The 26,559-nt window shown below is 34.9% G+C and overlaps 3 protein-coding genes and 1 long non-coding RNA gene across 7 annotated transcripts in view; 3 read left to right on the top strand and 1 right to left on the bottom strand.

Moving 5' to 3' along the window:
• LOC138178287 (protein-L-histidine N-pros-methyltransferase) overlaps window positions 1-17,031 on the top strand; it is a 41,027-nt gene extending 23,996 nt beyond the window's left edge. Inside the window, exons 3-6 of the mRNA XM_069109975.1 lie at window positions 12,070-12,282; window positions 14,861-15,248; window positions 15,318-15,426; window positions 16,180-17,031. Coding sequence (XP_068966076.1) covers window positions 12,070-12,282; window positions 14,861-15,248; window positions 15,318-15,426; window positions 16,180-16,229 — 760 coding nt within the window. The 3' untranslated portion in view covers window positions 16,230-17,031. The remainder of the gene's footprint in view (window positions 1-12,069; window positions 12,283-14,860; window positions 15,249-15,317; window positions 15,427-16,179) is intronic.
• LOC138178289 (uncharacterized) lies at window positions 9,876-11,874 on the top strand. Its single transcript, XR_011172670.1, has 2 exons — window positions 9,876-10,663; window positions 11,017-11,874. It is a non-coding gene; the product is annotated as an uncharacterized LOC138178289 (long non-coding RNA).
• Window positions 17,032-17,727: 696 nt separating the features above from the next.
• Window positions 17,728-21,498, bottom strand: LOC138178286 (uncharacterized). 4 transcript variants are annotated; one of them, XM_069109971.1, is made up of 8 exons: window positions 21,332-21,469; window positions 21,117-21,250; window positions 20,567-20,809; window positions 20,029-20,413; window positions 19,541-19,928; window positions 19,260-19,382; window positions 18,905-19,037; window positions 17,728-18,818 (listed from the first exon to the last, which is right to left on the bottom strand). In XM_069109971.1, exons 3-8 carry the CDS (start codon window positions 20,806-20,808, stop codon window positions 18,770-18,772), a joined length of 1,320 nt encoding a protein of 439 aa, XP_068966072.1. In that variant the 5' UTR covers window position 20,809; window positions 21,117-21,250; window positions 21,332-21,469; the 3' UTR covers window positions 17,728-18,769. The 4 variants fall into 4 exon arrangements, with proteins under 4 accessions (XP_068966072.1, XP_068966073.1, XP_068966071.1 ...); XM_069109972.1 differs by lacking the exon at window positions 21,117-21,250 and having other exon boundaries at window positions 21,360-21,498; XM_069109970.1 differs by lacking the exon at window positions 21,117-21,250 and having other exon boundaries at window positions 21,332-21,471.
• Window positions 21,416-26,393, top strand: LOC138178288 (Golgi to ER traffic protein 4 homolog). Its single transcript, XM_069109976.1, has 7 exons — window positions 21,416-21,545; window positions 22,484-22,646; window positions 22,732-22,810; window positions 23,184-23,418; window positions 23,506-23,644; window positions 23,733-23,873; window positions 23,964-26,393. Exons 2-7 carry the CDS (start codon window positions 22,534-22,536, stop codon window positions 24,211-24,213), a joined length of 957 nt encoding a protein of 318 aa, XP_068966077.1. The 5' UTR covers window positions 21,416-21,545; window positions 22,484-22,533; the 3' UTR covers window positions 24,214-26,393.
• Window positions 26,394-26,559: the final 166 nt, after the last annotated feature.

The following is a 26,559-nucleotide window of genomic DNA, read 5'->3' as shown; positions in this document are numbered from 1 at the left end:
CATTAGCCATTTTATATTTCTGTTTCGTTGTTAAACTTCCCTTCGAGTTCATTTAGGATTAGAATTTTTACATAAATACTTGTACCTCGTAAATTAGTAGTCCAATAATTTTTTCAACCTGCAATTTATCTAATCGCCTGTATCTACGTATAATCTTCGCGCTCTTCTAAATTCAACTTGATCGGACGATTCACGTTCTTTTTGCTGCGTTCGTTATCTCGCGTGAGTCTTCTTTGATTTCTCAGCTTTCGTAACAATAAGCAACACGTGGTAGAATACACACTTTTCTGAAATAAAAACGCGTTAAAATATCTCGAGTTTGATCAGAAAAGTACCTATCGAAGTAATTACTTCAAGAAAAACTCTACACCTTTTTCCTGATGACCGCTGTTACGAAGAGAATAGAATTTAGTGAAACAAAGGAAATAAGGAAAGGTCCATATTATTGTGCCCTTGAATATAAATTTTGTTTTGGATTACAAGGTCTAGAAAGAAAAGAACTGTAACTAAATTTTTATTGCTGTTTCTCGTAGCCTTCAGCCACAGCTACAAGATTAGCTTTTTGGTAATGTCCTTTGCTATAAATATTAGGTTGTCCGAAAAGTGTCTTCCTTTTACAGACACGTCTTTTACAACAACGCATCTTTACACAAACATGAAACCTAATCTTGTGATTTTTATTTTGATAGAACAAAATGGATCATACGTAATTCGATAAAATAATATAAGACGGAAAGTGTTGTGCATCCATTATTTCCTTAGAAAACGAAAAAAACTTTTCGGACCACCTAATATATGAACGTGCTTCCTATCATAGCTTCTTCCGTTGCATTGTAACACTGTAAGAGCGAGGATCTGGATCAGCGTACACTATACCTGAACTTATACTTGTACCTTTGCTTATTTCAGTATATTTTTCTATTACAAATTTATCCACTCGTTCCTCTATCAGTCAACCTCGTCAGTACCTACTACTGGTATGCCTGTTAGAACATCTTTGGATAAGAAAATATACAGGATGGTTGGTAACTGGTGGTACAAGCGGAAAGGGGGTGATTCTACGCGAAAAAAGAAGTCGAAAATATAGAATAAACATTTTTCGTTCGAGGCTTTGTTTCTGAGAAAATCGACTTTGAATTTTCGCTCAGTACGCGTGCGGTACGTTATAACGGATCTCACTGTAGATCGTTGTCTCGATGGAAAAATTAAAAAAAATTAAAAAAATAATTTTTATTCTATATTTTCGACTTCTTTTTTCGCCCCCTTTCCGCTTGTACCACCAGTTACCAACCACCCTGTAGATAGGACGTGGAACAGATAAAACTCTCAGTCGACGAGGTGTTACGTCTTCCTCTTCGAAAACCGTCTCGACCGAAAGAAGTCACCTAGGAACGCCCACGTTTGTCGAGTCTCTGGCGAGGTAAAGGGTTAATGAGCAATTAGCAGGGCGCAAACTCGTGGCGGAGGGCGCGTGGCCACGAAGAGGGTGGTATGCGTGCAACGAGCGCCGCCCCTCGTTTATAATTAGTGGCCACAGGACTGGGAACAGAGAGAAAGCCAGAAATCCAGAGGTTTTCGAGGGGTCGACGCCCACGAGACGCTTTTCCATTAGACGCGAGAATTCGCGCCTGCGCCCCTCGATTAATTACGGAGAGGGTTGCCAATCGGAAGGAGAGCCGAGCGCCGCGCAAACGCGCTAATGATAATTACTGACCAACGAGCCAACGTCGTCTCCGTGGACCAATCGCAGGATGCTGACCGAGAAAAGAAACGAGACGAGCAAAGAAAGAGGGAGGGTTTGTTAGGATGTCTGAGGGGTTGAACGACGAAACTCGCGCGCTCCAAGATCGAAAGACTCTACGCTGAGAATTAAGAAAAGTTTGCTTTATTCGGAGACGCGTTATTATACGCGGTTTACCTTTTCGTTGATAGAAGGAGGAATAGCGAGGAAATTACAACGCCATCGAAGTAACGAAAGAAAGTGTCTCGCTTATCTCTTACGGCATCGATCGTTCGATGATAATGAAAAAGAAAAAATATCGATTAGAAAGTATAAAAAGGAAGAAGATAATAAAAAGTCAGTATGATGTAATTCACGAAATGCATATCGCTTTTTCTCTCGAAGAAGAACAAACATGTAAGTTTGAAACGTGTTAGTATTCCAAGAATTGCAGTTGGATATTTACAAAGAAAGAAAATAACAGTGGTTCGTATTATTAATAGGCAGATAGGTATATAACGAGCCTTATTATTTTTATATTAACTATGTCTCCCCAGAAAATATCGAAGTAGAAAAAAGAAAGGAGTCGTTCGAATCACGATTGGAGCAGAGAATTTTAAAATTCACCCTCGTCGCACACGCGACATAGGTACATATGCGGATAATAATACGTAACCGTTTGATGAAACTGAACTGTATGATATTTTATACTTTCCCTTATGATTCATTTATTTATATCGATCTTACAGTTTTTTTACAGGTACATATCATCGTGTAGTTTTACCATCAATTCTACTTTCGATCGAATACTTTAATTTCAATTGGGCGTTTCGATATTCTCGTTTTAATACTCTCGAAACACGTGCACGTAAGTTTGAATTTGACACTCGAACAAGCTTGATATTTTTCGAATTGTTAGCGCGAAATCGGAACTCCGAGACTCGCTATTTTGACAGAATCTGTTCAACGGAAAATTATTTCTCGCTTTCGATTTGCCTGCTCGCTTTGACTCACGAGTAACCACTCTTTGCGATCAATTTTATATTTTCGTCTTATTATTTCAATTGCAATGGGATATTTCGGTATTTTTACGTACTTTGATGCGTTCGAATTCAACGATAGCGATATTCGTCGAATTAGATACTGTTACGATAACCAATCGTAAATAAACGAATCCCGACAATTCGACGCAGTTTGGTGGTTCTAACGTTAAATAGGAAATTATTTCTCGTTTTCGATCTGCTTGCAAACGGGCGACCACCCCGTTCCTGATCGCAACTCGTAATACTCGGTCTACCAACACGCCATCGAACGTATCGAATCCCGCTCGAATCATCTATCCTATCCGATACGAAAATAAACAGCTTGACGCGATGGAAGTTAAAGAGGAAAGCAAGAAGCATCCCTTTGTGACAGCGTATTGGTATCGGCGGTACAGGCGTGACGAACGCATCTTCCCCGTATATAGTATCGGTATAAACCGGTATGTATTTCCACGGGACCAGGGGCAGAGGAAGAATCGTAGACCGCGTAGCAATGGTCCACGAGCAACCCTACGAATTACATATGCACGGGTATCGTTCGTAAAGTCGCGCGTCCACATAAATCGAACGATATGGGGCTGACCAACCAGCCAATCGGAATGGCCGTTAACGTCTAAGATAAAAACTAGCCGTGGCCCCCGCACCATCTCTCGTCGCTACCATGAGGATTCGCCTAACGAACAGCGAACCAGTGTCTTCTTCGATTCCACGTACACTATATAGATATACAGGGTGTTTCAGCCAACTGGGCGGAGCTATATCTTTAGCCACCGTAAATGCAATTTTGAAAGTTACACGCGTAAGTAAAATCGAGATCAATTTGGACGAATACGTTCGAAATCCAGAGAACTTGGATATATGTAACCCTTTTATTTATAAGCGTAGTACGAGTGTGTCGTAATAGATAAAAATTACACCATCCGATGATACATATCGAGGAAGAATTTTCTAATTCTGAAACGTTACAGCGAGAAAACGCATTCCACAGTCATCTTTGTTCGTATCGTGTCTGACAGTACAAACGTAATAATCCTTCGCTATTTATACTTTCCGGTAATGTTACTGCGTGAAATTTGCAGTTAACATCTACTGTTATTCGTTCTTTGATTAGAATATACCACAATTTCCTGATATCGCGATAGTGGGATCGCGTGTAATCTGTTACACGTTTGTCACAGAAAAATCAGAATGAGAGATACAAGGAGAATTAATAATCATCGATACATTCGTTAATTATTGCCAGTTGAAATATCGAGTAGATCTCATCGTCGAGTTTCTCGTTTCGAATAAGCAAAGTACGTACCTCTAAAAGCAACATTATCGTTTCAGAAGGGAAATATTTTCACGCTCTTTCGATAGCTTTTCAAGCAATGTAAAAAATAAATTTACCATCTTCGCTCGATTCCTAATCCCGTTAAACCATTCTGAAAAGCTTGCGGGCAAACTGTGCATAATACACGCTACTGTGAAACCGAGTTGTAACAGCGTCGGTATCTGCCTTCGATCGGAAAAGTTATATCAGAGAATGGAGTGTTACGCTTATTATATATATCGAACACGTTCGCGAGGAACTTGCACTTGGGAAAAGATGTGTAACTTATTATATACGCTGCAGTCGATAGAATGGAAGGTTCCGGTGAGGGCAAGATACATTGACCTTACACACGACGATCGAAGAAAGCTCAGCTTGAACGAAAGACATCTTCAAACGTTATTTCACGTTATTCGATCGTTAGGAACATTCGCTCGATAAAAACGAATATAAATTCGGATAATATTATAACGACACCTGCAAGCTACGATTAAACGTATCTTGCATCGCTTCAACGCAATTAATCTCTGTTGTCACGATTCTTGATTCTTCTCGTATACTTTAGAACGAATGACTTTTATCCGCCACTTATCCTTTGATCATCGATCGCGATCAGGAATACATTTGTAAATCTTTGGATCTCAGCTCCTTTGAATATACGTAGCCGAACATTAGACAGCTATCTGCGATTTTAAACGCTAGTTTAAACGCTCGATTCTTAATAATTCCAATTTGATTTTATACGTTAAGAAAATAATTTTTTTTCGATGCACGCTCCCATTCTTTCTTATACCTAGTAAGCTAGAATATGTAGCTGGTTGGTCGAATCGAGTCTACGCCCGTCCTTCTTTATCTTTTATGGCGCAACAACTCTTGGGGATCGTACTCGAATCACAGTGTTTAAGGCGTCTAAAATTCAGAAACGTCTCCAAGGAAGGGGGGAGGATTTGCTGTAGCTGGCGCCGAGAAGAAACGAGTTATAAAAGCGTGTATTTCCCTCGCGAATAGTCCACTTCGTGCTCCTATATTCTCCCACGACAATCTCGCTGAAAATCGGACGATGTTCCCGAACTTGCGACGAAATTACAAACTGATACGATATCGTACTCTTACAGATTCACCAAGTAAATATTAGAATGCCATTTTATCAAACTATGATATCGTATGGTAATAGAATAAAATAGACTACCGCCGATTAATCGAATTATTATACGGTGAATCGAGGTAAACTAATTCGGTCAAACTACTGTGAAATCGAGGCACGAGAAAGACGTAGGAAGAGAACTGCGTATTTAATCTCAAAACCAAATAAAAATGGTTTTATTCTAAACAGTCGATTCATATTCAAGCATAACCTTTCAGCAAACGCTATTCCTCGATACAACCAACAATAGGAATTCTTTCCTTCGCATACTTCCCTTTTCAGTGCCGACTTATCGCGGCGAAACAAACGGAGCATCGTATCCTTCAAAAATTGACGCGAGGAAACAAAAGGAAAGGATACAGAGCGTTGCGATTTCTTCGCTCGCGCCCCTTTCGTAAAAGCGTCGCGGTGTATAGAGACCAGGGGGAGTGGAACCGCTCCCCCCCTCTCACCGGGAAAGGGTCGAATTGGTTCGAACGGATACGCGACGTGTGATCCACGTCTCCGCGCACACGCTCGCCGACGATATTCGCAGTCGCGACGAACGCAACGCGAACGTTTCGAGATCGCGGACGCTCGCGGAAAAGAGAAAGAAAGATGGATAACGTTTCCAGGGGTGAAACGGGCCTCGAGACTGACAAAGGTGGGGGTAAGGGGAAAGAAGACGAGATACGTGGAGAACAAGGAAATCCAGAAGTATAAAAGAGAAAGAGAGAGAGAGGAAAGTATAAAGGCAACACGATGCAAAAAGGGAAAGAGAGTATGCGAAAAACTCGCATAACGATCCCGTTTAAGAATCGCTCCACATCCCCCTCTCGTGAGACAAACCCTTATCCCGTTTAACTGCTAGGCGAAGCTGAGCGAAATAACGGGCAAACATGCTCACCAGCCACCCACTCAGCCCTCTTCCCCCGTTTCTTCGTTCTTACCCGGCGCGGAGGACAGCATTTGCAAAACTCCGACGTGTATAATAGTAATTATTGTCCACGGATACTCCTATCCACCCTCCCTCCCTATCCTTTAGCCGCCGATCTGCCACCACCACCGCGACTATCGCGGCGTGGCCTCCCCTCCACCGCTCGTGGACAGGGTGGTCCATGTTCCACGCCTACCCAGCATCCCTAGCTCCCGACTACGTCCTCTCTCCCCTCTTCTCTTCTTCTCGCTTCTCTCTTCTGCTTTCCGTTCTGTCTCGCATAGTCCTCGGAACTTCTCGTCTCTCACACCCGCGCTCCAAGCACGACGAACGAGCAGAAGGAGAAGGAACGAAAAGCCAGCTAACGAGATACCGTCGCCGCGGTAGGGGGAATGCTAAATAGACGCTACGTTTCTCTCTGTCTTCTCCGTTCTCGTTCCTCTCGTTTTTCCTTCGAACGACACCGTTTTCCCCTCCTTTTCTCGCTCCCTCTCTTCGTCCTTTTTTTCCCCATGCTATCCCCACTATCGCTATTCCCCACCACGCGCTGACTTCCCGTACACATCAGCGAAGCTAGCTAACCCCCACCACGGTGAACCGGCGCACGAGCGCTCACGAAAATAGTCGAACGAATCCGAAAACCGACTACGGTCTACATTGTCACCGCGGACGCACACTAGCTGCGCATACGCTGTGTCGAGCGCGTCGTTCCTTCTGATTCTGTTTCTGCTTATGCTTATGCTCATGTCTCGTCGCGCTTTTACTAAAACCTAGAGCGTCGATTGTATAATCGTGATTGAAGAATGAAAAGGGGAAGAAGATCGAGGAAGTACAAGAAACGATGACATCGGAACGAAAAACCCTTGGTTCTCTTCTTGTTCGATTTCTTTCAAATAATCTTTGCGCCTTTTCGGTCGTTCTTCTTTCGTACAGTCCGATGACGGCTGAACCGCTCGAATCATTTATTAATTAAATTTAGGTGCTTCCCATCTGATAACGAAGGATTGTTATAAAATGAAAATAACAAAAATATATTTGCTTCTATGATAAGTTTAATTCTTTATTATCTATATTTTAAGCTTATGTGAATCTTTTTGTTCCCTGTGAGAGATCCTTTGTTATCAAATAATTCAAAGAAATACATATATCTTAAAATATCGTCTATGCTTTCGATATCTTCGAAGACACATGATAAATATCGTCGATGCCAATAATGTTTCATAGCGGAAAAGTAGAAGCTGAGTTCAGCGGTTCCGTTCCATTATTGATGTTTGTAGCGAATTGTCAGCGAATATATGTACAATACAGAAGACTCAGAATTAAAAGTTTCACGGTCGATTTGAATTTGTAAACGTAGGAAAAGCTCTCTCGAAGAAAAGTTGGCGAACGATCTGTGAAATTTCTCAAGCCACCGTGATCCCTTTGCTTCTCACCAATTCGAAATACATTTTTCAGTCTGGCAGACATTGATTGAGTGCATCCTAGGAAAGTAATACCGCTGAAATTGACTATTGAATCGAACGAGGAAGTTATAAACATAACTCAAGATCCTTGTTGTCTCTCGACATTTGATTTTGTAATTAGGAAATACAAAATTGAAATTAATTTCTATCAATATCTACATATGTAGTGGGTTATTGTATGTATAAGGGCATTTTTATCAATTATTTTGGTCAATTTATAATTTTATTCATTAGATATGTTGTAATTATTACAGACCACAGTTGATGACAGTTACTTGTTAATTAGACGTCTCTTATAATACAATCTTCGATAACAGTAACGCAATAGTGCGATAGAAAATTGATTTTATTTTCTAATTATTTTATTACAGTACAGTAAGATGAGTAAGATATCCTAATGCTTACAGTCAGCAATGTAAGTCACGAAACGAAAAGTTAGTCCCTCGACGTGGTCGAAAAGCGATCTAGAGCAACAATATGAAAAAGTAATCGGAGAAGGGGAAAGAGAAGTGACATAAGGAAGAATAAAAAGAAGGAGGAGAAAGGTCAGGATAGCGCGTTATGCTCGTTCAGGGCGACAAACGAAGGTAAAGATGACTGGACGGATTCCTTAAGTGTTGCCCCAATCAGATCCCATGTCACTCGGTTCATTAATCCATTCAGGGCGTACTTCGAAAAGTTCCACGTTGTATTACAGTGTTACACCGGTCCCGAATGTAACGACGTGAATATATAATGACGTTCGAAGCTTGAAAAATCTCGAGCGTGACAAGATTGAATCAAATTATAATTGTACCGCATCGATGTAACCTCTTAAAGCGGTTTACGTTGAACCGAAACTTTGCATCCATAAATACAAGCATGTGTTACATTCTCGATAGAATTATATGACCACGTCGAAAATTGAATATGCGATACTACTCTAGTACTCTAGTACTCTAGTACTTTCTTTACAAGTAGAGTAGTTCTTTTTACTTTTCTGACGCCGTTGTTATAGTTGGCACTATGAAAAGTTTCAAGTTACTTGAATTCAATTCGTGTATCTTGACTAACCTAAATCGCACACCATTACTCCAAAATATTTACGTAGCGATATTAATATTTTAAACTGATTTGAACCGTTCAAAACAAAAGTACAAATGCTGGAACCGAAGTTCGATAGTAATTGCCATGTATCATTTACTTCGATCTTCAATTGAGATACTTACAGTTTAGTATCAAACATTTTCAAAAAAAATTTGTTGCAAAGCTTCCTGTAAATTTATGATATCGTGGCATATGCTCGTTTTCCATCGTCCTAGACTCCTCGATTCTCCGAATGCAAACAGCAGAATACTGCAGAAAAACCGAGATACGATGAGACGCATCTCGCGTCTGTGTCGTTAGGTGTGTTTCTGTAATGCTAGCCTACCTTCGATTATTTGCGCGTCCGGTATCGAGAGAAGGACAGATCGCAGGTAAAACGATGGTGCAAAAGGAGATGGAGATAGGTGTATCGAGAGCTCTGCAGCAATCCAGCAGAGAGCAGCACGGCTGAAACGAAGATTTGCAAACAATAGGCCCGTAGCGGGGTGGATTCTTTAGATGGCGACTTGATACGCATCGCATTTACATATTATTGCTATTATTAGGTAAACGGTCCTTCGAGCGCCTCTTTAACACTACGCGCTCGCCCTTCGAGGTATTTTACGAGCGAACGCGAGAGGCCCTCACCGATAAAAGCCACCGAGGCCATAGCGAACTGAACCAGCGCCGCCTGTCGGTCGACAAAAATTCAACCACCGCACCGCCCGGACCGAGTAGGTGGCTGGAATTGTAAATAATCGTCCAGAACCCCTGGAAAAAGATTCTTATCACCTTTATACCCGCCACTGTCCCGTTCCGTGTAGATATGACTCGTAGACTAGCCGTCAGCGCTTCGAAACTTCTTGCAGTCAGTTATTTTTAATCCTGATGATGTATGCTTTGAAATTGCTACATGATTATTGGTATTGATATACATATATAGTTACTTTTATAACACTTTACTGTGTTGGAATCGATAGTGTTTAAATGCGCGCTATGTGCAATTCGTCATTGATATGTGGTAAAACATGATACATATTTGTAGATGTATTTATTAGTAATTTATTAGTAATGAGAATAAGTGTTTTAATTGAATATCGAGTAATTAAATCGATACCGAATTGTACGACTCGTATCGATTGTAATGCAAGTATTAGATTCATAATTAAACTTTTGTATGAATTTTGATATAGAAGATGTGGCCTTAGATGTGTGAATTTAATTATAAAGTAGTATTACATTCAAACTATCTAAATGCATCTTAGCCTAAAACAATTGGCTCTAATTTCTACGTTTTGAAAAATAATAATATATTATTAACAACGTAACGAAACTGCGTGGGAAAGAAATAATGGGCCGATTCAAAATCCGCGTAATAACGCAAGATCGCGAGGGATCGGCTTTTTAAACCTGGCAACGCTGTGTAGCCGCGCGCGCACCGGACTTCTCTAGACCGCATGACGCCAGGGTCGAAATTAAAGACGCGGCTTCGAAAGGTAGAGGTAGGGGGCCCCCGACGACGAAGTTGTGGAAAGCAAAAAGGACGAAAAGAAGGGATCGGAATCGCTCGATAAAACAGGGCGACGTTGGAAGCACCGATAGGCCCCGAACGATTCTCCATTGGGAGAAACATTGCGACGCGGGGTGAAGGGAGGAACGAGTACGTACACACAATGGGGTCCAAGAAGAGGAGCCGAGAGCAAAAGCGGTGAATTAATTGTCGCTCGCGCCGCCGACGAAGCCGCCACGATCCGCAAGCCTGATTTGTGAGCCGCACGCGTGTATATCGTATGTGTATCTACCCGTTCCTTTCCTCTGCTCTCTCCCCCTCACCCTCTCTTTCTCACTGGTTCTTTCGTTTTCTCTTTCGTTGCACGCTCTCTTCCCTTTCCATTTCTTTCATTCTTCACTGGTTGATCGTCTCCGGCGTGCAACAAGGAGACCCGTGTACAGGTTATACGCGACCATGGTGGAGACTGACAATGGAAACAAGCCCAACGGTACGGCAAAGTAAACAGGCACTGTATAAGAGAGACAGAGAGACGGTAAAACAAAAACAAGATGATAATGAAAAGAAGCAAATAATAAACGGAGAAATAAGAGAGATAGACCGTGAATGATCCGTGGAAAGAATAAAGAACAAGATAGAGAATCGGAAAGATGCTACGAAAAATGCGGCAACCGGGTCTCCATGTTCCTTTCTCTTCTTTCCATTCGCTTCTTTTCATCCTCCTCTTCTGCACCTCTTTCCTCTGTCTCCTCTGAAATCTTCTTCTCTTCCTTCTTCTCCTCCTCCTATCTCGTCTGTTTTTCTTTTTCTTCCTCTTTTTGATTTTTATTTATTATTCAATAGAAGCCAGGAGGTGCTCGTTAATTGATGGCACCGGCTATGGTCGAGCGCAGGAAGCGGTAGAGAGGGAGAAAAATCGAGGTGGGCCCACGAAGAAGGGGACCATGAGACCACCATCGCCTTATTTATAACGCCGGGGGTAACCGAATTCACGATCAAAATCCCGCGTTCCGCGGCATTGATGGATCGCCACCGTTGTGCGCCGCGTTGCGGCAGCGCTGGTATTTTCAAATGAACCCGCCCTTTTTCCTCGTGCGTTCAGCCATGGTTCAGCCCTCACCATCATCCGCCGGCTAGTCGAAAGATTCCCTCCGAAACGAGGCATCATCGAATTCTCCCGACTAAACCGAGCCACAAACACGTCGGACCTTTTGATTTCTATATGCAGCTGCCTTTCATCGATCATGGAAGCTCCGTCGACCCGCACAATGAGATGTTGAAATATGTGTTACCGTTGCGTTGATTTATTCGTCTCACCCTTCTGTAGCCGACCTCGTGCACCACCAAATCTCGACGTTTACGACTTTATCTTGTAATAACTTAGATTTACCTTGTCAAAGTTGTTACAGCGGAATTATATTTTGTACGAGACAGAAAATGCGAAAATTTCTATACGTGTTTGTATAGCGTTGTAAACTTTCTTCGCTTTTCAATACTTTAAAATTTATTCACATTTCAACTATAAATATTTTATAATCCAAATGCGATTGTAAATGCCTGCATTTTTAAACAACATTTGATTCGAAAAATTATAATTTTACATAGGAGAATAAAGACAAATTTCTGTACCGATATCATATAAACATATTTAAACGATTAAAACTTATTTAAAAAATATAAAAATTATTATATATAAGGTTATATTTTATTATATTACGAACAGTTATGTGGTAAAATAGTACTTTATCATATTGTATGTTATATAATTCCATCAAAATGGAATCTCATCAATATTAATATCAAATATATTTCTCAAAGGAAAGACAAGCTATTCTGTGTACATATATTCTATGTTATTAATTTTCGCATTTCAACATTGTAAAATGATGATTTCAGGCTGCTAGGCCGCGGCTCCATGCATGTCTTTTCCTGCGAACAGTTTCAAAAATTTATGGCAGCGAGCGGCTTTACAGGGCCGTGGCATTCGTTGGTGGATTTAGGAGCTGGCGACGGTGCCACCACCGCTCATGTAGCCCACCTCTTTGAAAAAGTTTACGCCACAGACATATCAGCACCGATGAGATGGGCTCTGGCGAGAAAGAAGTTCACGTAAGTCACGTTCAATCTTTCGTTCAATTTGCATTCTTCGAAATGAAAGCTTAAAAGGGACAAGAAAATTGAAGGGTTCCTACTTGTAATTATTTAACGAAATATCGATGGGGTAGAAATTTGAAAATTTTACGATACACAGAATTTTCCACATTTTTATTCGCCCATCTATCTTACCTTTTTTATATTAGAATGTCGTAATTCCACCTGTGTTTAAAATATACAGAAGATTAAATTTTTGCTTAAGTATGTGCAATGAAAATTCGTACGATGCTATGAATATTTCAAGTTAGTGTAACTGATGAAATAAAGAATGTTAACTAATTTTAAAATATTCCAAAAATATTTGCAAATTTGTAAACCATCTAAAAATGCAAGTTTTTATATTAGTAGGTAATTAAAACAAATCGAGAGAATTTGACAAACGTTTTAGAACTTTTGTTGAAAATAAATATACAATTTTCTGAATTATCCTATCCTTCTTTTGAATATTGTATTTTAACGTATGAGATATCTATTACAGGTTTCTTCTATACGATTGAAAAGCGATAGATATACTATATGCAATATACCAACTAAAAAGATAAATAATATCTAACAAGAAAAATTCACATCAAAGGTACATTTAAATTGACGTTATTTTACCACTTTGCCCTGTAGACGTCTATTTCTTAAAAACTGGACAAAACCACTAATTTTAGTTCCAAACAGGAAGAGAAAAGAAATGAAAATACATTTCGTTAACAATAGATTTCATGAAAATTGAAACTGATCGTTGAGGTCATTCTTGCAGTATCGATGTATAAATTGATTATTCTTAAATTTCATATCGAACCACCAGTTCACCCTAGAACGAACATAGAATTCTTCACTCATGGAACGTCGACTATTACAAAGGTCCTCGTAGTCGCCTTAATTAAGCTCGTAGATGCTTAATTCAATGGTATCCGAGAGTTGGAGGAACATCTAACGACTCAATGTCGTCGAGGACGGTGCATGTAATAGACCATGGTGCGCTACTAACAAGTTTATGGCACCGAATTGATTGGAGTAGAAGTTTACGGTGGTTTTACACCCGGCCTGTCTCGCGTCGATACGGTTGCAATCCGAGACTATTCGAATTTTAAATAAATGTCCGTAGGGTGCGATGTACCCGTAACCGTTTTATAGAAATCCGTTTGCTCTTTTCCAGACGAGTTTAGAACCCTCCCCCGTGATCTTAGGCGCGAATGAAGATCTTCGAAGAGAAAATAGGAAGAGAAGTACGTGTTAACACTTAGAATACGATAGTAGTTAGAGATGCAGTCACCGTGAAGTAAACAGTAACTTTGATTCGGATCATGTCCAAGGTGTGGCATTATGTGGGATCCAGTTATACGAGCGAATTCGATGCTTGAAAATAATTAAACAATAGGTTTGTACGAACGTTGAGTTGATTTTGCTTCCGCTTTGGAGCTAAGACTAATTTCTTTGTTATCTAATTATTAATAAGATTTTCGTGAGATATGCTTTCAAGGATTACTTTTGTTTTTTTTTTACAGTTTAATGCTGTGTAGTGTTTCTTTAAGGTTTCTTAACTTTTAAATAATTTATAGTATTTGAGTTTATTATTAATAAAGGAAGAATATTTTGTAACATGAATGAATTGAAAAGTCTTATTTTCTGATTCACTAATCAAAATTTAACCAATTTGTTTGGATAACATTTATGTTTTAATAATTTTATTAAAATATTGTATGTGTTTTACTAAAATTTGTAACTTGAAAACAAGTTTGAGTGATTGTATAAACATATTTTATTATTTTTAAGTATTGAATTTATTAAAACAAATCCCACATAGGATGCTACACCCTGCTACAGCATTTATATTTAGCTATAGTATTTAAATTGTAATTATATCATTCTTACTTTTTAACTATTTTAAAATTAGATAAAACTTTGTTAGAAAAATCTAATATCTACTATGTGGCGCTAGATTTTTCGCTGTTTCAAATCTTACTGACAAATGCAAATTTAATTTATCATCCAAATCCAATTTAATTTGTTATCCAAATGTTTGTGTTATTAAAAATAACGAGAATATGAAAATAGGCAAAATAGATAAAATACTTCTTGTAAGAACATAACCGTACCTAAATGGCCTGCATTTAAAATATCTGAATTTACTAACTTCATATTAACTTTTATATTTCTTTTATCCCAAATAAAAAGAAATTATGTAATACGTTCCAAATTTAACAGAAGAAAATCATCCACATCTATTAGAAGAAATATTCTATATAAAATAGGCTACTAAATTTTTATTTAAATTTAATCCTACGCAATCCACAAATCATGTGCATTCTTCTCTTAAAATTAGTTCCTATACCTTTGACCAAATAGCATGCACGTAAATAAAATTCCAAAACATTAAACGAAACATCTTAAACACAAGATGATGAGAGGAAATATTTAACAGATTGTGTGAATTAATTATAACAGCATACTATCACCCCTTTCAAATATCAAACAACATATGACATAATATTTTATGGGAATAAAATAAAAATGGAAGAAAATATACTCTATTATCTTATAGGGTGCTGGACGTAGAAAAATGGCACGAAAGCGGTCCATTCGACGTGATTCTCTGCCTGAATCTGTTGGATCGTTGCGATCGACCTAATACTCTACTTCGCCGTCTGAAATCATCTTTGGCTCCGGGTGGACGTCTGGTCGTAGCGCTGGTTCTTCCCTTCAGCCCTTACGTGGAAGTTGGTGAAAGGGGTGACCACAAACCGTCAGAATATCTACCAGTAAAAGGGAACGGTCTAGAAGGTCAAATAGCCAGCCTCGTCGACAGAGTTTTCGCACCATTGAGCCTAAGGTGTCTCGTATGGAGCAAACTGCCTTACCTCTGCGAGGGAGATCTCGGCCAGGCGTATTACTTTCTCGACGACGTAATATTCGTGCTAGAGGCACAGCCAGTTAGTACACAATCCTGTGAATATTCAATGAAAAATATTTCTAGACACTTATACGCTAGAAGCTTTTAGGATAGCTCGCGATACTCAGCTTCCGAATGGATGGATACGGAACCGTCTGGAAAGGAATGCCCAAACATGTTCGAACAACAGACTTATCAAGAACGGAAATGTAATACAGGCAAGTCACACTTGTAAAAACTTTAATGATTGCTGTTCATCGGTTAGAATTATGCAAGAATACAGAAGAGCAATACTGGCAAGCGACAACGAGCTTAATGTGCAAATACAGCGGTAGCATTGGTGTATTATAATTCATCATTCATTAATCGATTGTCCATTTATGCGAATTGATAAATGAACAACGACGGTGCGCATCTTACAACGATCTCTTACTGTCAAAGTCAGAAGGTGCAGAAAACTTGTACACGGTTCCTATTGATAATAAATATGACGCGAGAGCGATAAAACTTGGAAACTGGATTCTGAACAACAGTTCATACGGCTTGCGACTCTATGTCACATACACCTAAAACGTTTAATTTGTCTCGAAACTCGGTTTTTTGTACCTTTTATCATCAGACTTTGTTTCCGTGCTCCCTCTTACTTTTTTCTTCTCATTTTTTTTTTCGCTTTTTCTCTTTTTTTCTTTTTTTTTTTCATTTGGCATACAAGTAGCGACTTAGTCATGGATATGCTTAGTCGTGTCGACACTTCGACAACAAGACAAACGATGATACGTTTCGCGTTAGTCTCGTAATAGCTACTAGAAGAAATAGTTCCATTTAGTTGTTGTTGCAAATACACTTTGGCGTGTAACAGGTAAATCGTCAAAAATTACTTAGATGATATTGCAGCAGCTTTACTTATAAGATTCATGTCGATTAACAAAAAACAAGGGATATACAGGACTTAAATTTCGGTGATATTTCAGATTGCATGTGTTGCTCAGTGTATAACATTCTGTGTGCCAAATGTGGATGATCCGTAACTGAAAACACAACCTGTACCTGTTTTGTCCACTAATCTCAAGCTTAAATCAGAACACCAGAAACCATAAAATCGATTTGTTCCTAGTAATTTCAACAATTTCACAGACAACGTTGATTTGAAATCTATGTCGATTGTAAGTCCTATTATTAAATTTTATTAATAGACTACAGTTTGCTGGCTTATATTATTTCTCCACAATATTCATTCCAATAGTAAACTACAAAGACAAGATAACAAAATTAATTTAGGATATAGAGAAGAGAATGTCAAATAAAATAAAGGTAAATGGTTTAATGTTTTATCTTTCACATTACTTTTATACTGTTATGTATATACATAATGTGTATATTACACCCACACTAGATACACATGATGAGATATGCTAAACTATCAATAGCATTTCTTCAGGATACTGCTTGAAAACTATGAAAATAAAATGCTTATCTTTGCACAGCTTTTATATATAGTAGCATCCACAATCCTGCAGCCTGTATATGCAGCAAATTGCTAAAAAACATATTTTAAACAATGTACTTAATTTTGAAATATCTTTCATACTTTCTACCTTTTTTCCTAGAAATTTTAACACTCCTTCACATTTTCTTTATTATCTACACATATGTATATTTTATTTTCTCAATTATATTAATAATTTTATTCAACTGAGATATTTTAACATAATAATTGGTACATAGATAATATAGATGATATAAATGAATTTTCATGAATGATTATGTAACATTATACAAAATTAAAATAGAAATTTTTAGTTCACACTTCTAATATTGAATTAAATAATTCCTAAATAAATTGAAATTTTATTATGTTTCATTAATTAATATATATATATCAACAGCAAAAAAAATTATCATTAAGACAATATTTGAATTTAAAAACGAAGTTAACACACAGATGTAAATAGTGGATCACAGAAATCTGAGCCCTGCTAACAATTGATCGACATATTCGCTGCAGATGTTATAAATAAATATACATGCGTTTTATAACAGACACGTTTATAGAAAGATATCTAAACAGAATCACGCGTTCACGCATTCAGATACGTTCATATAAAATTTTGCTATTTGATAGCCGAAACTTTACATCCATCGAACCTGTGTACAAACAAGATTCAGACATTCATCCGCTTTCCAAGCATTCATTACACAAATTTATTGTTTATGTTCGGAAACATATAGTTTATATTTTGATATTATCGAGCGAGAAGGAAACATTTTACCATCGCAGATATGCGTATAACAATTGAGTTTAAAACGATTTTACTTCTACAACCAAAATAAAATGCATTTCATCGAAGAATTTCGATTAAGATAACGCATAATATTTTCTATTTTCTCTTCTCTCGGTTTATCACGCATTTCGCGGTTGCCAGAGGTAATACCGTTTGTAAGTAATAGTGCACAGAGAGAAATTTTTGAGCATCAGTGCAAATCACGCTTCGAAAATTTTCTAATAATGTAACTTTTCGTTCTTTTCTTTTTTTTTTTTTAATCGTATATAGTAACGAAATAATTTATTTCTCGAAAAATATCTATGAATTGACCAATGATTTATTTTTTTATACGTGCACACCGCATGTTACTGCCCATGGAGCTTATAAATTATTGCAAGTTTTAACATTAACTTGTCAGATAATAATACTAGACATAACAACAATATATGTTTGTGATCTATTTTTATAAATAAACAATAATTTATACAAGTATAATTTTTAAAAAATGTATATATATAGTATATAGAAATTGAATATTTATTTTAACTAGATAATTTTGTCGTGATTTTAATTATTTAATTTGAAACAATAGTCCAATAATTATATAATAAATATTCAAAAATTAAATAATGCGAGGTCAAGCGACAACAAGAATTGCAATTGCTTATTTATACTCTCGTATTTAGAATACTTATAACAATATCTAATTAGCAAACCTTTCACACTTACATGCAAGACTGAATTTAGTCTTTACACTTTGTCCAAACTTCCAATACGTACAGAAGATTTACTTATATAACAAAGAATCTTTATAATACAATGTTGATCAGGTAATCATTGGAACACAAGTGGTGAGCTATTAAATCAATGCACAACAATAAAATATAAATGCCATTTTATAATACATTCATAATATGTAAATTATTCATGATGAGGTAGATAATTTAAAATTATCTTACCCCATAGTTTCCAAGTAAGCCCCATAGGCAGATTATAAAAATTCGAAAAAAACTTATAGCAACACGAAATAAAGCTAGTTCGAATTTGAAATAACGGTGTGGAGATTCGATTGACTATATATAAATTTTTTTCTTCGCTACCCACGTTTATCACAGTCCACGCATGACTCGTTTTGTCTCTTAGTATTTTGAAGTCCTAAACGCCAACAACATTTGAGCAATCCTTCGGGTTGTTTAAATACAAAACACCCATCTAACCCATAAACACCACATGACTAGAACATCATAGAGCGCAAAGACAAAACCTTGTCTGCCGCTTAAAAAGCGAAGACATTTGTTTAGTCTAGCTTGCGTTGTTCGCATAACTCTTCTAAACCTCCAGTCTTTCTGCATAAAAATTATAACTCTTTATTTGATATCTCTAGTCATGTAACGAGGGTATACTTAAAATATAGACCATAAGAGATACTTACAATGATGGGAGATAAGGAGTACCCGTATGATCTAATCGATGTTTATCTTCATTTTTCCAGCTTGAAACAGGAATATGTGGAGGTGGCAGGAAACTCCTTAGCGACTGTACAAGCTGTATTGTATCCACCAGCGCTGTAACAAAACCAACACAAAACATACATTTCATTTTCGTCAATGGAGAAAGATTGGCATGATCTAAAAAGTAGTCAAAGAAACACAGTATTTGATATCTAATAACATCACGCATCGATATTATGTAAAATATAAATAATTTATAAGAAGAATCTATTTGTAAACCTAATGGAAATATTATATTAAAAGATAAATCATGATAGATGCTATGTATTTTATTACTTTTTTGCAAAGCTTCTGATTGTTTTCCATATGGCTTGCACATTGCAGGACGTACACAAGCTTTCATCCTTGCCATGTTCTTCATAACTTCTGCAAAAGCCCTTACTATTTTTTCTTGTCCTCCTGTAAAATTATAAGAAAATAATCATTTTTTAAAGACATAAATTAATAAACAAAAATAAGACAAAAATTTAAGATATAAATTAATAAATAAAGACATAAATATAAACATAGTTTCAATTTCATAGATTGAATATTATACATATATATGACCTATTAACCTTCTGAATTTGAAGATGCCCGAGATCCTTTTTCATTTTCTAATGGCCAAGCTCCATTATGTAAGGCTAACAAATCCTTATTTGCATTTCCTATCCCTTGTAAATTTCCCAAACCAAGCCCACTAAGATTGTCCAAATTATCTAAATTCGTTCTTAAGAAGTCTGTTAATTTATGATCAGACATTGGAATATTAGGTATTAAGGATTCATAATGCTGTTTCCCAGTGGCTACTTTTTTTTCTTGTGACACAGGTCTATGTGGAATATTTAATGATGGACGGCTTGGAGGACGTTGAAGATTCATTTGGTTCCCAGCACCTCTCATTTCTGCCAAATCTGCTGTTGATCCTCCTCCCATGTGAGTATTTGGATTAGCACTGCTTAATGTCTATAATATAAATACATCAAATGTAGTTGATTTAAAAATATGTAAAAGTTAATTCTTTTTTTATAAATAAATTATCAATAAAAATGGCTCTTGTGCTTACTGCTTGAAAATCTGTGTTATGAGGAAAACTACTACGTAAGAGAGAAGCTGTTGTTTCATTTTCTTGAATGTAAGTTGGTGCCATATGTCCCATTTTTTGAGTTAACTCGAGTTGATTTTTGTAATAACGGCAAGCAGGATTTGGACAGTTTTGTACCACCTCTATTATAAATTCTTTTTCCATACCAAAACATTCCCGTCCGATAGTGTATGATTCCATAACAGCTCTAACTGTCCCTTCTAAGCCCAGATGTAGTCCATGTGGACCATTCATATGCTTTAACATCACAGCATTTGCAAAATGTTCATAGGGCAATATTATTTTTCCATTTTCTCTAAGCACTAGCCTTCCCTGAGAGTCCAAAGCTATTCTTGATGCCATCATCCTATTTATACATTACAGAAAATGTAATAAAAGGATTGTAAATATTACATAAAAAGTTGTTTTATAAAAAAAACTATACAAACAGTTTACATTTATATATAAACATACAATATAATATATTAATACATAAAGACAAAAGATCAAGCAATCTTACTGCAAATAGGCAGCACTTGGTATCATAGATGCATCCTTGAATTCAGAAAAACATTGCAGCAGTTCGATGCTTGGATTCCAACCTTTATTTTGAAGATAGGCTTGTAATAACATATACATCTTTTCAGTAACATAACCAGCGCTACTTGGTGTACCAGGGTAACCAGATCCTCCACCTGGTGGTCCCATTTCGGTTTGCATACCTTTGGCAACAATGTTTTTCATAGTTTCTGCTAAGTCCATCCTGTGCAAATAAAATCATCTTTTCAAAATAAAGGAAAAGATTTCATATAATTTCTTCAATTAAAAAATTAAAAAACACGTCATAAATATAAAATTGAGTAGACTAAACTGAATTGCTAAAGTTATGTGTAATATCAGTTACAATTTTCGTAGGCGGTAACATTTCTCTTTCTTATAATACATAGAAAATTTCGTTAATTTCTGATGAGTTACATCTCATAAAAATTAATTTACAGAATAGTACACATTGGATAAATTAATTCGTAGAAAGCTATTGTTGAAAATATTAAGATGTACAGTAGCCGTACCGATGCTAATTGACACATGTAATAAAAAAGGGTCAGGAAAATGTGTGTAGGTTGCCAGGGTAGCAAGCTTGGCATTTTAAAAATCCATGCATATTCGAATCCTCCGGCCATTGTTATTTTCGGGATGAAGACGTCTAAAGAAACGATAAAAAAACACTGATGCGAGCCACCGCCCCCCTTTAAAAGCGGGGGGAATGAACGTTTTGGACACTCACCCCGTTACCGAGTACGACTTTCACTCACTCGAAGTGTAACCGGGAACACTACAGGACCCGCTTATCACCCTAATCGCCGCTACTTGGCATACCCTCATTAATGATTCTCTTCACATTTACAAATAACATAAATCGTGATAATTATTTCCGCAAGGATTGTTTGCGCGGCTGGCCACCAGAGGCGCATTGCCTTCACGATTTTTACTGTATCCACGTATGTATGCACCTACGGCATTTCAGCGCTTACGCGACGCCACTTTGCGCATTTATCAATATTACTTTTTGCAATTGCTATCACCTCCGAGACAGCCTTCCAATTTTTCCTATCGATTTAACTAAAAACTATATATTATGACTTTCATCTATATCACGACTTATATTATCTTCTTTGTATTTTGATTACAACGAAATGAATTTCATTTTCTCTCTAATATATTTCATAAAATTTGATCTCTATATTTGATTATACATATGTATATCGTATTTCATTAATATGTATCCCTAATTATTGTTTTTGAAGTAAAACAATCATTTTATATTTCATATGTTAAAAGTATGTGTAATTGGATAGTAAAATGTAGTACATATAAAATTGAATAATATAAGTTATATTTTGAAATAATTTTATATATAAAGCAGTATTTTAATATTGTTCCTATAAATTTAGTAGTGCTTACACTACTCATTCTCGGCTTAGAAATATAATAACAAGTAACATAATTGCACACTGTATGTTTTGTGTTGTTTATAGAAAATTATTTTCTATTTATAAAAACATTGCAAAATTGTAACTACACATGCTACTCTATTATAATTACTCGTTTAATTATTAATGGGGAGTATAAATTATATGTATAATTAACACAACTAAAAATAAAGTTTGCATTCTCAACATTATAATTATATATATATTTTTATAAAACATATATAGATAAATAAGTACAAATATACATTTATGCACAACTTAATTTCTAAAGCTAATTGTATTAGCGATCAGTTTATATTAATTTGTGATATTTCATATTAATATCTACTATAATGTATTATATATATATATTATTTGTAACGTTGTATAATAATGTCCTTTTGTAAGTGAACATACTGAAGTTCATCTTTAGAAAAAATTCAAATTTAAATTACTTACACACACAGCAGTAATACCAATTACAAAAGCAGAAAAAAATATTCCAAAGAGCGTAAACATGGCCTCGCGGTATAATCACGCTATTCAGCGAGTTTTAGCAAAATTAGAAGCATCCATAAATTCGGAAAATTATTATGAAGCTCATCAAATGTATAGAACTTTATACTTCAGGTGGGCCAACAACGTAATTAATCAACATCGTCAAAGAATCGTTTTTATAGAATCGTCGATATGATTGCTTAACCTCTTCTTCCAGATATCTTGGGCAGAAAAAGTATTCGGAACTTTTGGAATTACTATACAATGGTTCTACTCTTTTATTACAACACGAGCAAGTACGTAATCTATTCCACTTTCTCTATTTTTCATTGATTTTACAAATATGTCGCGAAAAAAACTATTTTCAAAATAATGTCATAATACACATTCCTAACTGTTATTTACAAATTCCCTTCTCGAACAATCTATAATTAAGTTCTATTATCAGTTATCATTAATGTCTGTTATATTAAAATGTATTTTTATAAATAAAAATCAAAATGTTGTGGAATATTCTAGAATATTTTAAGACATAATGAGATTATGTTCTATATCAATTGATAATACTATATAACATTGAGTTGTATATAGCATATTTGCAATTATTTATACATATTATACAGATGTATAAAAAAGTATTGTAATATTATTATATTTTATTACTTATAGCATGCAAGTGGAGCTGACTTAGGAATCTTATTTGTAAATGTTTTAACACAATCAGGAACAGAACCTTCTCAAGATTATTTCGAAAAAATTACAAACTTGTTCAGTATAATGAGTCCTTTATCACCTGAAAGAGATGTATTTGTACAATCTGCTCTTCGATGGAGTATAAAAGGTACAGAATATAAAACAGGTCATCCAGATTTGCATCAGAAAATAGCACAAGTATTTTGGAGAGGTAAATTGATTAAGATAATAAACGTCTTTAAATATACATTCATATAATAATAATATTATTAAAGAAATTTGTTATACATTTTCGTAGAAAAAAATTATATAATGGCAAGGCAACATTTTATATATAGTAGAGATGGTTCTGGATGTGCTGCGATGCTTGTCGAGCTCCATGAGCAACGTGGTTACAAAAATGAAATAGATCTTTTTATAGCTCAGGCAGTTTTGCAGTAAGTACGCACCTCATTAATTTAAGCATCTAAATAGTGTTTAAAGTACTTTAAAACAATTTAGAAAATCCTGTTAACTTATTTTTAGATACCTTTGTTTACAAAATAAAACAACTGCACAGGAAGTTTTCAATTCTTATACATCACAGCATCCAAAAATAAACAGTGGTCCACCATATCTTCTTCCTTTACTGAATTTTTTATTTTTTTTATTAAAAACAGTTGACAGGTGAGTACAAATTTTATCTCATTTGTTTAATTATTAGAAAGTTGTAGGAAATTTGTAGCAATATTATATTCTGCACTTCATATTTTTCAGTGGTAAACTCGCTGTGTTCACAGTACTTTGTGAACAATATCGAATATCTTTAAACAGAGATCCATGTTATCGACAGTACTTAGATAAAATAGGGCAATTATTTTTTAACGTTCCATCCCCACGTCCTCGCAATCAAGGATTATTTGGTACACTTTTACAATCATTTTTTAACGGTCTTGAAGATGAAGGTTCAGATGATGAACAAAGAAACACAGCTTCAACTTCACAAACAGCACAAGAGCTTGACTGATTAAAAGTTACACGTCACTGTGCAATGTGATGAAAGTAAATAATGAACTTTATATATATGTATATATATATATATATATATATATATACATACATAATATATATATATATACATATAATGGTGTCCCATATATTTTTAATACACACATTGCGTTGATCTAGTAGATCTTCAAACATTGTATTAAAATTAATTTTCTTAAATGACTTGTACAGATAAACTTATTTAAAATAAAAATATGTGGGATGCATTCCTAGAGGAATTTTTCAAAGTTATAAGTTAGGAACGGTTTTCAAAAATTCATTCATCAGAAAGTAAAACTACATAGAAAGAAGATATTTGTTGAAAATAATGACTCTTTATACATGTCTTTCTTTATATCACCATGGAAGGTCTCTTTTGATACTATATTTGAACTATTATTTGATATGTTGCAACTTAATTGAAACTTTCAAATTATACATATGGAATCTTATTTAAATATCACAATGAAGGTTAAAAACAAACTTGAACTTTGAACAAAATCCTTGTACTAATAATTATCTATATATGATGATGTATGTTCAAGAAAAAAAACATGTATTTGAGTGTAACTGCTGAAATGAAGATTTATTTTATATAAACTTAATCGTGTGACAAATAAACGTTACATTATACACTTATAACTACAGAGAAGGAGTGCTTAATACTATTTGTTGCTGAAATACTAAATGAGTGAAATTAATCTTATGTATGTAACTGTCATAGCGGGAAGTAAAATATTTATTTATCAAACTCTGTACTAATATGATTTATATTGTTTACAAATTTTAGCGGAAAAAGAATATATATTTAATTGTGAAAATGACGTGGCCATGATTTTGTAACAAAGCACTTTTCAGTACTAATAAGAATAATGTACAATTGCTGTGTATTGAATCCAAAAGTACAGGAAAAAAATATGATGAAGGATATAGATTTATAATAAGTATATACATATACAAACATATGTGTATTCTTGTAGTATATATTATATGTATTATGGGTGTAATAGCTTATTTTTCCATAATTTTTGAACACAGCAAACATTTTGCAAATATGCAATGTTTAAATTTGTTACAAACACACATGGTTCCACTTTAAATAAAATAAATTAAAATTTGTTGATAAAATAGATTTTTCGTATAGTACATTGACAGACGTGATGTGTATTTGTTTTTCATATTAATATGCGCGCGAACATTAATATAATTTTACATATATTATTTAGGAAATTATTAAAATTTATACCATATACAAATATTATATATATGAACACATTATCCTTAAAAGATTTATCACGAAACAATAAATAAATTGAAATACAAAACATTGGAATACTGCGTATATAGATATCATACATAATAGTAAACAAAAATAACATACAAGTAGAAATCTTATTTTATTTACAATTGCAACTTAAAACGTCTTATTTCAGGTCCATTTTTTAAATATAACTATACTGGATGTAAAAAGAAATGCAATGTCTCAAGGTATCTCAATTAGAAAAACTAATCTAAAACGAAGCAAACAATATAAAAAGTTAATTCCAATTAACTATTCCTAACTACATTCATTTCTATTGAGCAATAACTGAATATATGATATTATAAATTAGTTATAATATTGTAATTGAGAAAAATGATACTGATTGATAGTAATGCAGGATAATTTATGTGATAATTCTAAATAAATATCAATTATCAATTCGTGAATAAATCTTGATTGTTAAATAAAAATACACAGCTCTAAACAAAGAAACATGAAAATAATCAATATCATAATATAGTTAAAAAAAATTAAGGATTGATTTTTATTAATATTTTTATTTAGAATTGGTAAGCAACGAATAATAGCAATGGGAATATTTAAATGTTGATGATTAATACAGCAACATTTAGAATCTTATAAACAAATATAAAAATAAAATATAAATATTAAATTTTTTTATGTAACAATATAGGAGAAAAACTTTTAATATTCGTGTTTATATAAATGTAATATTCAAATTTCTCTTAATAGTAATTTATGCAACTAAACTTTATTTTTCAAATGAAAATTTAACTCACATACACAAAATATGTTTATATTTAGTTGCAATAATAAATGTACAAAGTTCTTAAAAATTAATGGAGTATGGAATTTATTATACTGTATGTATAAGTAATGCAATATTGTAATTCACATAATGTAATACCTTTTAAATGTATAATTAAAAATTATCTTATATTTAATTTCTTAATGTACCCATAATAAGCATTTTTCAAATAATTTATATCTGTAAAAACATTATATATATATAAATACATATTTCACACAGAATTCATATAT

The sequence above is a fragment of the Bombus flavifrons genome, chromosome 3 (genome assembly GCF_040668555.2).
Source record: "Bombus flavifrons isolate JBK064 chromosome 3, iyBomFlav1_principal, whole genome shotgun sequence".
Classification (NCBI taxonomy): Eukaryota; Metazoa; Arthropoda; class Insecta; order Hymenoptera; family Apidae; genus Bombus; species Bombus flavifrons.
Note: the sequence above shows the minus strand (reverse complement) of the source record. Positions and strands in the feature narration are given on the sequence as shown.